We start from the raw sequence: 11,644 nt of genomic DNA on the forward strand, positions 1-11,644 counted from the left end.
CTTCTCTCCTCTCCAAATGCCAAGTGCACAAATGAGGTGGAAATGGGCCCTTGAGGGTTTATATAGCCCATGCTGATGCAGGCGACTGTGGTGCCTCAATGGACATGTGGGGAATGTATGTGCTATTCCCACCTAGTCTCTTCATCATTTTAAGCTATTCTTTTCAATAACATTTATCGACAGATAAATATTGAAAAATTCAAAAAATTCAAAAAAAATAAATTTAAAATTGTCCAAAAATTTCAAAAATTGTCGTGCATCGCGACACTACATCGGAAATCATATTTTTTATCAATCTATCTCCCGAGGGGGCATATCGACATCAATTCCATATCAGTTCCATATCAACATCAATTCTATCATCGAATCTCATATCAAATCAATTCTTCATATCTAGGGCTTTATATCGACAATTTTGATGACAACACCATATCAAGAATTTTGGCGACATATCATGCATTTTTCTTTTAATCAATATGTGGTCACACATTGCTTCAAAGAGGGGCAAAATGTAGACATCTAAAACTTGCACAACTAATTAAATGAATTTTATTTATTTAATCATCATTTATTTGCCTATTAATTAGACCAAGGTTTAATTAATATCCCTATTCTCCCAATCAGCCTATTAATCAAATTAAAGATTTGATTAAAATCCTTTTCTTCTATCCCAACCTATTAATTAAACTAAGGTTTGATTAAGTCTCCTTTAGCCATTTAATTGAATAAATCTTATTTATGTAATTAAAACCCCCTCTTTTCCTTTTAATTGAATTTACATTTGATTAAAAAAAAAAAAATCCCTTTGCATTTAAATAAATCATTATTTATTTGTGAATAGTCCCCCCACTTGAAAAATCCTACAAATGCAAGTTGCACCCTTTTGGCTAAAATAAATCTTTTCTTTTATCTAAAAATGCCTATTTCCCTCCACTTGCATTCTCCTACATTTTCCATTAGCATGCTAATATTCTTCTAGAACCCCTCTAATCCCTCATTAATTAGCCTAATTCTTCTAATTATGTCACATCCCTAAATTTGGGGGAGTCACTTCTCCAAATTTGGAAGAAAGTCGTCTAAATGCATTTAAGACTTTATTTTCTTCAACAAGTTAACTTGTTGAGTCTTCTAAAGTTTGTAAGGCTCTTACATGAGACTTAAAGGTTATTTAACTTTCAACAAGTTAACCTCCAAAGTCTTCAAAAAGAATTAAATGTCTCTTACAAGACATCACCCTAGCCCATGATGGTTGTCCCTTTGGCCATCCTTCAAATTTGCACAAGAGTTTACCTCTTGGACAATAGCATGCTCCCTTGGATAATAGCATTATCCAATGATGTCATCCCTTGAGGTTATCCCTAATGCTTATTTAGCATCTAATGCTTTCTTAGCATCCTCTCAAGCCATCTCAAGGTGACATTTATCAACTTGAGATTGGATTGAATTTCCCTCATGGATTGATAACTTTTCATCCTAGCCCTTGTTGAGATTTCTCAATCTCAACCATCCATTTCTCTATTTTTTCTATTAATAGAGCCCCTTCCTTCACTCTAAAAGATCCATCATCTTGTGCATCAAACTTATAGTCATTTTGCAGGTTATCAAGGAGCTCAATTTGTCATCTTCAAGCACTTTGATCATCTTAGTTGCATGCTAGTTTAGCTTTCATCATGTTGATAGTATCATGGTAATCCCATTTTCATGCTAGCTTATTTCATAGCCATTGTATATCAATTTCATAGCAATCTGGACCATGTTAGTTTAATTAGCACACCTAAGATTTCAACTTGGATTCAATCTTAGTCTCACATCTTTCATTCCATCTTGCACTTCATCTTTTCATATCATTTGATCATCTAGCTAGGATCTTAGTTGCATTCATTTTGATCTTGGCATATCCTTCAATTTCCTTCTTTAGGTTGACATCTAAAAGATCAAGTGATCTTCCAAGTGAGAGCCACCTTGAATCTTGAAGATCCTTGGAGATAGAGGAACATGAGACGTGCTTGGGGTTCTTGATTTTGAAGCTAACTTAGTTTAGTTTCTATTTTGATTTCTAACTCTAACATAATGTTTCATGTGTGTGTTTGATGTTGTTTGATTCTCTTTTGCAAATTCCACACTTTTCAATACATAATTATAAGTAAGCTTATCAGGCATGACATGAATAGGTGTAGGTAAAATAACAGGTCTCACCTTAATAGGCAAGGTTATAGTACCTAAAGATTGTTTAGCAATATTGTCAAAGCCACAAAGATCAGGTTGAATAGAAGAAGGATCCACCTTAATCTTATCCAATAAATCAATGCTACAAATACTAAGGCCAAATCCATTGTCCACTAAGGTTCTTCTTATAGCATTACCATTGATAAGAACAACAATCATAAGAGGATCATATTGATGTTGGATGTCATGAGAGGGTAACTCATCTTGCGTGATCACAATTTGAGCTTTAGATTCTTTTATAGGATCAATCAGAGAAGCCATGCTATAAGGTGTCACTATAGGTGGGACATCTAAGTTCTGTAAGGCATCTTGTAACATTCCATGATGTGTATATGAAGTTTGACTTAAATCCCAAAGAGATATCTTGGCATGAGTAGCTTTAAGTTGTTCAATAAGATATACTCCTTACCAAGAGTTTGTGAGATATGAGGTGCTGGTGGATGGATAATATATAAAGTTAGTTTGAATTTTGAGAAGGTGTATAGGTTCAATAAATGTAGATAAGACTTAGACATTGGGAAGGGACACTTGTCACATAATGGTGATTTTAGATTTTTTGACCCACGTGAAAAGTTAAAGGGCTAGGATTAAATGGACAAGGATAAAGGGATGAAAGTGAATTGTGAAATTAATTAGATAAATAATAAATATTTATTTAATTAATGGTTTAGGATAGGGTAAAATAATTAAATAAATAATAAATATGAATTTCATTAATGGCTTAGAATAGGCTAAAATTTAAGCATTGTAAGGCAAGGACTATTTTAGTTGTCTACATACACAATAGTAGTGAGTTATATTTGAAGATCACAATTCAAAATACTTACAAATAGATTCATCATCAAGTCTAGATGGATCTTTATCACATCCTATTACATTATCTATTATGCTGTGCATGGTAGTATGTTGTACGACTTATCATTTAGGGGGAATTTTTCTTAGACTACCTCCTCTTCTTCCCCTAGTTGTTGATAATGAAATTTAGTCTACATTTATTTTTATTTCTACTTATGTGAAATAAGATATTCATTACACTATTATCTTTGTTATGTAGATTCCTATGGAGCACATATGCTAAAGGTTGATCACACATGATGACATCTTGTGGTTTTTCTTCTTTTATGTGAAATTGATATTCTTTTATGTTTGAATAATTACTTTACATGCATGTTTGTGAGTGCTTACTTTGAGATACAAAATCCTTTTAGGATTTATATGCACCTCAAAGTGAGACACATATAATAGTAAAATTTGCATAACAATGCTAACATTTAATTTTATGTTCATTTTGAGAGAATGTCTTAATGTAAATAAACATTATAAATGACACAATCTTGTAAAACATTCACTAATCCTTTGCCTATCCCTATTTACACATATTTCCACAATCTAGCCATGCCTTATTTGTACTTAAACATATTCCCATAATTCTTACATATATTGCACCTTCTATATACAGACATTCATTCCCTAAATCAAATTTACTATTTCATTGTCATGGATAATTCCAATGGGTGCAAAATTAATCTTATAGCTAGGAATCTGACCCTTAAGATTCTAAAGTTGACATCAAAGTTAGGTCAATTCATGTTTACTTGTTTCCCACCATTTAGTGACTAGGTACAACTTTGATGTGATTTATTATTATGTACTTGTATTTAAGAAGAATCCATAGTGTCCATTTATAATCCACTAGAATATTATTGATTAACATTTACATTAACATTATTAAAACCACTTCAATTGATACATTAAAAAGAATTAAAATATAAAGAATCATTCTAAAACACTTCCATACTTGAGAATAATTATAATCAAATAATTTTCACAGTGATACATTTAATCTTATCATATAAGTTAATCTAGAAAAAGATGACCAAGTTATATTATTCCTAAATCAATTATAAAACTAAGTATCGTAATTCACCACATTTATACTTCAAGTATCACTCTTATAATTAAAATTAATCTTACTCATTTCTGTCGCACACCCAAAATTTGAAAAACCAAAAGCATCTTATGGTTAGAACTCTCGCCCACATTGTCTAAGGGGCAGGCATAAAGGAGGGCATTTATTCCTCCAATTCTAGCATTTTGGCGAGCCTGAACAATCAAGATCAAATGTTCATAAAGTAAAGAACTTGGATTGCCTGGCCTATGAGGAGATAACAAATTTCCAAGGAACATAATCAATAACAATATCTTCTTTTTGAAAAAATGTTAGAGGGAGGCAAACTCTTGAATCACTCTTTCACCTCTGCTTGCACAACCCACTAGCACCACAACTCTCTTGTGATGTTTCCAGTGTTGTCTTCATCAGCAAGAAAATAGTGCAATTTAAAGTATTATTCTAGGGTTGACAAGGCCTTGGACAAGTGTTGTCAGGTCCAATGGGGAGAAAAGAATCCCATTCTAGAGCATATGCACCTTCCCCGTTCTCATATATACAACAGAAACTGCATCATTTTCTTTAAGCCAAAGATTTCATTGCAGTGGAAAGCATCAATGGCTTTGATGGGAAGAATGTGCCATGCTTTTGACGTTTCCAAACCATACATTGCAATGATATCCCTCCAGTTTGGCTATGCTGGTATGAATATCATAACTAAAGTTTCTCTCAATGGTGGGATGAGTCACTATGTTTTGGTTGTCTACAGACATGCTGTTGCTACTCTTGTCATTGCTCCTTTTGCCTTTTTCCTTGAAAGGTATGATCTTCACCATTCTTCTATGTCTCTACAGTTAGCTGGTGCCTATTCAGTCAACTAATTGCATGTGATGCATTTTAGTTACTTGGATAGCATCACCTCACAGTTATAGGGAAATAAGGAATCAGTTACTCATATGTCCATTGAATTGCAGGAAGGGTCGACCCAGCATCACATTCTCTATGTTTTGCCAGATTTTCGCTCTTGGTTTGTTGGGGTATGTCTCTTGTTCTGATGGGCTGGCTAAGCTCATGTCCTCATTCATAATGTATTTAGTCTCTCTCTTTGTAGATGATTTCTATGTTTTATGATTGTTTGCCTTTGTAAAATGGAACAGGCCTGTAATAGACCAGAATTTCTATTATGCTGGACTGAAGTTCACCACACCTACGTTTTCATGTGCAATGAGTAACACTGTCCCTGCCATGACCTTCATATTGGCTGCTTTGTTTAGGTAAAACATGATCTACATATTTTTAATGGGAATTAATAATGATGGGTGGGGGTTTAAAAGCATACTTTAAGTCTTATATTGTTTAGTTAATCTGAAATCACATTTTTCTATTAGAGAAGTCAATATGATGTGAGATGGATTATGTAAGCAAGTTTAAAGCTTAGAGTGTGATGTTTACATTGAAACATAATGAAATATGTTTACATTCCTAAAATATGATGATCTTTCTTTGATAGAATGGAGAAATTGTACATTAAGACAATAAGAGGCCAAGTGAAAATGGTGGGAACAATAGTGAGCGTGGGGGGAGCAATGTTAATGACATTATACAAAGGCCCCATTGTTCACATGCTGTGGACTCCCAAACATGGTCATGGTCATCACCACTATCACAATTCTGGCATTACGAGCAATAAGGACTGGACAAAGGGTTCTCTTCTCTTAATTGCGGCAAGCCTTGCTTGGGCTGGCTTCTTCGTGCTACAGGTAAAAATATAAAATCACTCCAGCTTATTCAGTAGGACCCACTTATTAATGTGATTTAATATGAGCCAAAGCTTAGAATGTGTTGTTTAAGTCAAACCAAATTGACATAGATGCATGCTACTACTAACTTTACCATAATCCATGAGATTTTATTTTGTATTGTTGAATTTTCATTGTACAGGCGAGTGTTCTCAAGAGGTATTCAGCTCAACTATCACTCACCACCTTGATCTGTCTTGTGGGAACATTCCAGTCAACGGCAGTCACTTTTGCTGTTGAAAGATCAACTTCAGTGTGGACAATAGGATGGAATATCGATCTTCTCGCTGCAGTCTATGCTGTATGTTTACACTCTATTGATAAACTCTTTGATTTGTTTAGATGATTCATCCAAAATCACACTAACTTTTTCAATAGAAACCATCTATAAATATGATTTCAGATGAACCACCTAAACAAATCGAAACTTAATATATGTTATTTAAACCAAATTCATACTGAATAACTCTTAAATTTCAAATTTATTGACAGGGAGTAGTGACCTCGGGGATTGCTATCTACGTGCAAGGACTGTGCATGAAGTTGAAAGGGCCTGTGTTTGCCACGGCATTCAGTCCTCTCATGATGATAGTCGTGGCGTTCATGGGATCCATCATTCTCTCCGAGGACATCTTTTTAGGAAGGTTAATTTCTTTCGCTTCTCTTTTACATTAAAATGCTTAAGAATGCAATTTTTGTCCTAGAGTTAATATGTGTTCTTGTGGTGCAGTGTGCTGGGAGGAGTGGTGATCGTAGTGGGTCTATATGCTGTGCTGTGGGGCAAACTCAGAGACCAGAAAACTTCAACCGAGAATAACTGCAGCTTGCAAGAGCTTCCAGATTTGCAGAGTAAAAATGTCACTAAATCATTTCATGACAATTATGATGACTATGCACTGGAAGCTGGCCATGCCCATGTCCCTGCCCCTAGAAAAGTTATTGCACCTTAGATTGTGGAAGATGATGATGTTGTGGGTAGAGGAACATAGAATCAACTCTTGATGTGGCCAATGGCCAGTGAGGAACCTCCTCTCTTGCTTCCTCAAGTCTCCATATATTCTATTTCAAGACCCACTCTATAATTTTTTAACACATCATACCAAAAAATGCTATCCTCTAGTGTTCTAACACATCTCTTTCACTTTTGGTTTTGTGAAGAAAACATATTCACTTTTGGTTTTGTGAAGAAAACCTAGGCTTTACATGGATTATTTGGGTTAATGAAGATAATTGATGGATTAGATAAATGTGTTGAAATAAATTTGATAGTTAAATAAATGGTTAGGTATATTAAGTATAAAATTGATGAGGATAAATGATGTTCATATCATTTTAAATGTTTTATCAAATTGTTATAAAATTGTTTGTTTTAGTTTGTTAAGTGTCTTAAAGTTAGAATTATTATAAAAAGTCTTGTGAATTGATTCCAAGTCTTATGAGGTTGATCTACTACTAAAATCTAATCTAATATTGCAAAGTGGTTTGTTTCATATGAAAATGAATTGGCACTTGATGAGAAACTATAAAGTGCTCCCTTTTGCCTTCTAGATGTTTAAATATGTCAAACATTTACATGTTTGTCTACTTTATAGGTAAATATATTCTATTAGATCAAAACCCTTAGTGGATAAGTTTAATGATTATGAACATTATCGGAGGCAATATTTACAAACATGTAATGGTATATATGATGATAATACAAAATTGATTCCTTTATTGCCATTTATAATTAAAGTAAAATTCTCTAGCAATTATCCAATCACATCATGATGAATTTGAATGCACACTCAGTGTCTTTAAATACCACAACATAGCAACATATTGCATAAACTCATACTAGGTCAACTCACAATGGCTAGAAGAGAGAGGTAGGAGAGTTTGGATTTCAATTTGATATGTTGGGATTTAGATACCATTCATGTGCTCCTCGTGGATTTAGAGATCACTCATATGCTCCTCATGTTTGACTTAGATAAATCTTAAATCCCACATAATTAATTTGTAGGGATAAGGTGGTGAGCTTAGGGTATGAAGAAAATGGTGCTAATGGGGATGAAAAATGAGTTTGTAGGCAACAAATGTATGTGAATAAGTGAAATAATGATAAAATGAAATAAGATAGGATTGGGCCATGAGATAAACATTGTGATTGGAAGAGTATGCCACTAATTGATATGTTATTAGATTAAAAATCATTCTCATCAAGGGGACACACATATAAATGTAAAATTTGGCAAACATATGCTTTTTTGAACACCATTATATTTTCTTAAGCCACTATGATCTATTAGCGAATCTAACATGAGCCTATATTTTGAAGTATATGGATATTCTCAAATGGATAAAAATAAATCTAATACCCAAGTCATGGGGAACCAAAGACACTATAAAATAGTAAGTTCCTTATATCTATCATATGTCATCATAAGATCACAAAATATAGCACTCTATTTTTGGCTTCACAATCTCCTTAGATCATGCTTATGAAATTCATCATAGTGTTGGTCAATATTCCCAATAACTTCATCTATATTTTACTTCATAATGTCCTCAAGTCATACTTATGAAATACATCATAGTGTTGGTCAATATTCCCAATAGCTCCATCTATTTTGGCTCCTATTCATCATACTTGAATGTATCATAGGTTGTCAAAAGATCTCACCAAAGTAGGAATCCCAAATCTACTAAATATATCCGAATTAAATACCTCTTACAACACCTTACAAAGTACTATCACTTCTCAAATAATGCTACCTCCAATTCCCATGTTCTATTTTCATTTGAGGATAACTAAAATAACAACAAATTGTGATAATTTTTAATTATTTATAAGAAAATACTATATAATAAATATATATTTTTATAAACTTGCAAAGGTTGAGACACCTTAATTCCCACCATTCTCCAATTTGTTGAATAGCTTGCAAGAGAAAAAGGGAAACAATATCACTAGAATGTAACTAGTAAAGGCCAAGAGGCCAATAAACTCTAAATACCATATGAACTTCTCTATGCTCATATGCTTGGTTAATACATCTACAACATTTATCAAAGTTACCACCTTCTCTATTTTTACTCTTCCATTTTTTATCATACCTCTTACAAAATGATATTGTACATCTCTAGGCATGACACCTACATAAAATTTTAGGTTCTTTGCCAAATAAATTGTACTTAATATCACAATAAAGAGTAACTACACCCTTTTCAATCCTAACATCTTAACATCTTAACACAATTTCTTAATCTAAATGGATTCTTTATATGCATGAGTTTCTACCATAGACTAAGTCTTTTTGGTGGACAAAGAAACCATAACTTGAAACTTATTCATCCAACTTATTGCACCATCAAATAGATAAACACACAAGCACTAGTGGATCTTCTTCTATCAACACCACCAATCCAATTTGAGCCCACAAAACCACCAATATTAAGAGAATGCATGTCTCCTATAAAATTACTATAATAAAAGAAGGAATAATATAAGGTGCCCCATAAATATATAAATATTCTCTTAGTTATATTCTAATGAATACATCCATAAGTAGACATAAACCTACTCATAACTTTCATTGCTTGGGCAGTGTGTGCTTTAGTATAGACCATAACATACATTGAAGTGTTATGTAAGGCCTTCCCCAAACCAAGCTTTGATTAACTTAGTTGACCATGTTTGACCCTATTAATAAATGTTATATAATTCAATAGAATGGACTGTGTTCGACAGATAGATTGGTGAGAAAAGTAATTGAACCAAGTTATAGAGTTATTTCACCTTGAGGTGTACATTTTGATGCGTTATGAATTTGAAATCCTAAAAGATCCACTAATTGGATAATCTTGAACTAACATATGTCAGCTATATATGGATTTGCAGAACTTTATTATGATGTTGGAAATATGATGCGTATCTTATGAATGAATAAAATTATGAGGATTATGATAACTGCATATGTGGATTTATTTGGATGTAAGATGTATTGATTTGTTTAAATGTATATGGTATGCAGAGTGTTTGATGTGTATTCTTATTCATGTGTTTAAATGTTATATGAGGTTATTTGAAATTACTAATGTGTAATTGAGATGCGTAGGAAAATTATCCATGTGACCATGGAAATATTATGGAGAACCAAACCTAGACCTATGTGCGTTCGCAAAACCGGGGTTTGTCTATTTGGAGAGACAACACCCCGTTTGTATCGTATTTTATTCGTGAAAGTGATTGTTGCATGAATGTTAAATTGAATTTTGTTAAATTGTGTAAATCCAACAAGAGACAAATTTCAAGGGTAATTTGGTAAAAGTATTTTTATGGTGTCGCTTGACACATGTGATTGATTTATGTTTTTTTTTTTTTTTAATTGTCTCTTGGAGGGAGTTGTTAACCATAGCTTTTTCAATTAATTTAATATGGCTCCATATTTTTCTAGGGTAAAGAATCTTTGGGATGGTCAACTTAGGTTTGACCCGAAAATTTACTTCAGATGGGTTTAAAAGGGGTTAAATGGACACCTAGGGGTAGTTTAAAAGTGTTTCCTAAAGCCCATAAGGTATACGTAAGGGTTAGGAGTAATTTTAGGCATGTACCAACTCTCATGTGACCATTTAGACACCCTAAAAAGTGACTTTTCTAAGTTGTGCGAAAATTGAAATTAGAAGGATCATCTAAGTTGTAAACTTTCCTTTTGGATGTGAGATTCCTTTCCCATTCTCTCCTACCTTTCCCTTTCAGTTTTAGAAACTTGTGAGAACTCTCACTAGGGTCTTCTTAAGCAAGAATGAGAGATTTTTTGGGTAATCACCCACTCTCCATTTTTAGAGACAAGATTTTGAAAGAAAGACAGATTTGGTTTTAGAAAAATTTGGCTAAGTGTAGAGAGGCAAGGGTTTGTGGAATTGGGCTGCTCATCTTCAACCAATCTAGCATACCTTTGGGCAGTTGAAGGTTGGTCATATTTTCTCCTGGTATTGTTTTATTTTGCATGTTGTGTTGAAAGGAGTTGCTTGTGTAAAAAGGCTAGTTTCTTGCATGTTTCTCCTTGGAAAATTATTGTGTTCTATGTTTTACTTTTTGTATGCATTTTATGTGCTTTGGGAGTAATCAAGGCCTCCTACTCTTGGGAGAGAGGATGGACTTGTGGGTGTTAGAAGTGACAGCCCTCGAGTGAGAGGCTCTCGTTGTGAGAGTGATCACGAGGGATTTTATGTGACCCTTGCTGCATGGCTTGTTTATGCATTTGGGGGTCATAAGGAGGGAAATAAGGTATGAATGCCTTGGGGGGCATAAGGATGTGGGGTTGTTATACTTATGAGGTATTTGGTTTTCCATGAGGTGGCTATATGTTTTACCATACTTGCAGTCTCCTCAGGGTACTTGGTCCACTACCACCCTTGAAAAGACATCACAATGTGTGGTGCAGTGTAGCCCTGGGTTGGGAATGTGTTTGTGATTGTTTTCCCTTGGTTGTGTGTGTTTGCATGTGTGTATCCTGTCTAGGGCTTGGTTCTCCAAGCTCGGGGGTGGCTACTAGTTAGCCTAGGCTGGGAGGTGAGCACTCCATGGTCACATCTTTTGATTTATTGCAGGTTGTTGGAAGAAAAGAATAGGACATGTAGATGTGGTTGGAGTTATTTATTGCAGAAAAATAATTGTAAATGTAATTTTTATTCTTTGAAAGTCCTCATTTATTTGAAATGAGAGACCTATTTGTAAAGTGACAAT

At 33.9% G+C, this 11,644-nt stretch overlaps 1 protein-coding gene across 1 annotated transcript; it reads left to right on the forward strand.

Moving 5' to 3' along the window:
- The first annotated feature begins 4,709 nt into the window (after positions 1-4,709).
- Positions 4,710-7,043, forward strand: LOC131074834 (WAT1-related protein At5g07050). Its single transcript, XM_058011547.2, has 7 exons — positions 4,710-4,934; positions 5,089-5,151; positions 5,272-5,388; positions 5,625-5,874; positions 6,056-6,214; positions 6,406-6,557; positions 6,644-7,043. The coding sequence occupies exons 1-7, from the start codon at positions 4,732-4,734 to the stop codon at positions 6,861-6,863; spliced, it is 1,164 nt and encodes a 387-aa protein (XP_057867530.1). The 5' UTR covers positions 4,710-4,731; the 3' UTR covers positions 6,864-7,043.
- Positions 7,044-11,644: the final 4,601 nt, after the last annotated feature.

This window comes from Cryptomeria japonica, chromosome 11, assembly GCF_030272615.1.
Source record: "Cryptomeria japonica chromosome 11, Sugi_1.0, whole genome shotgun sequence".
Classification (NCBI taxonomy): domain Eukaryota; kingdom Viridiplantae; phylum Streptophyta; class Pinopsida; order Cupressales; family Cupressaceae; genus Cryptomeria; species Cryptomeria japonica.

Bases quoted from the DNA above. Each gene is read 5' to 3' on its own strand.
- LOC131074834 (XM_058011547.2), top strand. From the start codon at position 4,732: ATGGCTTTGATGGGAAGAATGTGCCATGCTTTTGACGTTTCCAAACCA. The intron at 4,935-5,088 runs GTATGATCTTCA...ATTGAATTGCAG, and splicing joins TTTGCCTTTTTCCTTGAAAG to GAAGGGTCGACCCAGCATCA. The intron at 6,558-6,643 runs GTTAATTTCTTT...CTTGTGGTGCAG, and splicing joins GAGGACATCTTTTTAGGAAG to TGTGCTGGGAGGAGTGGTGA.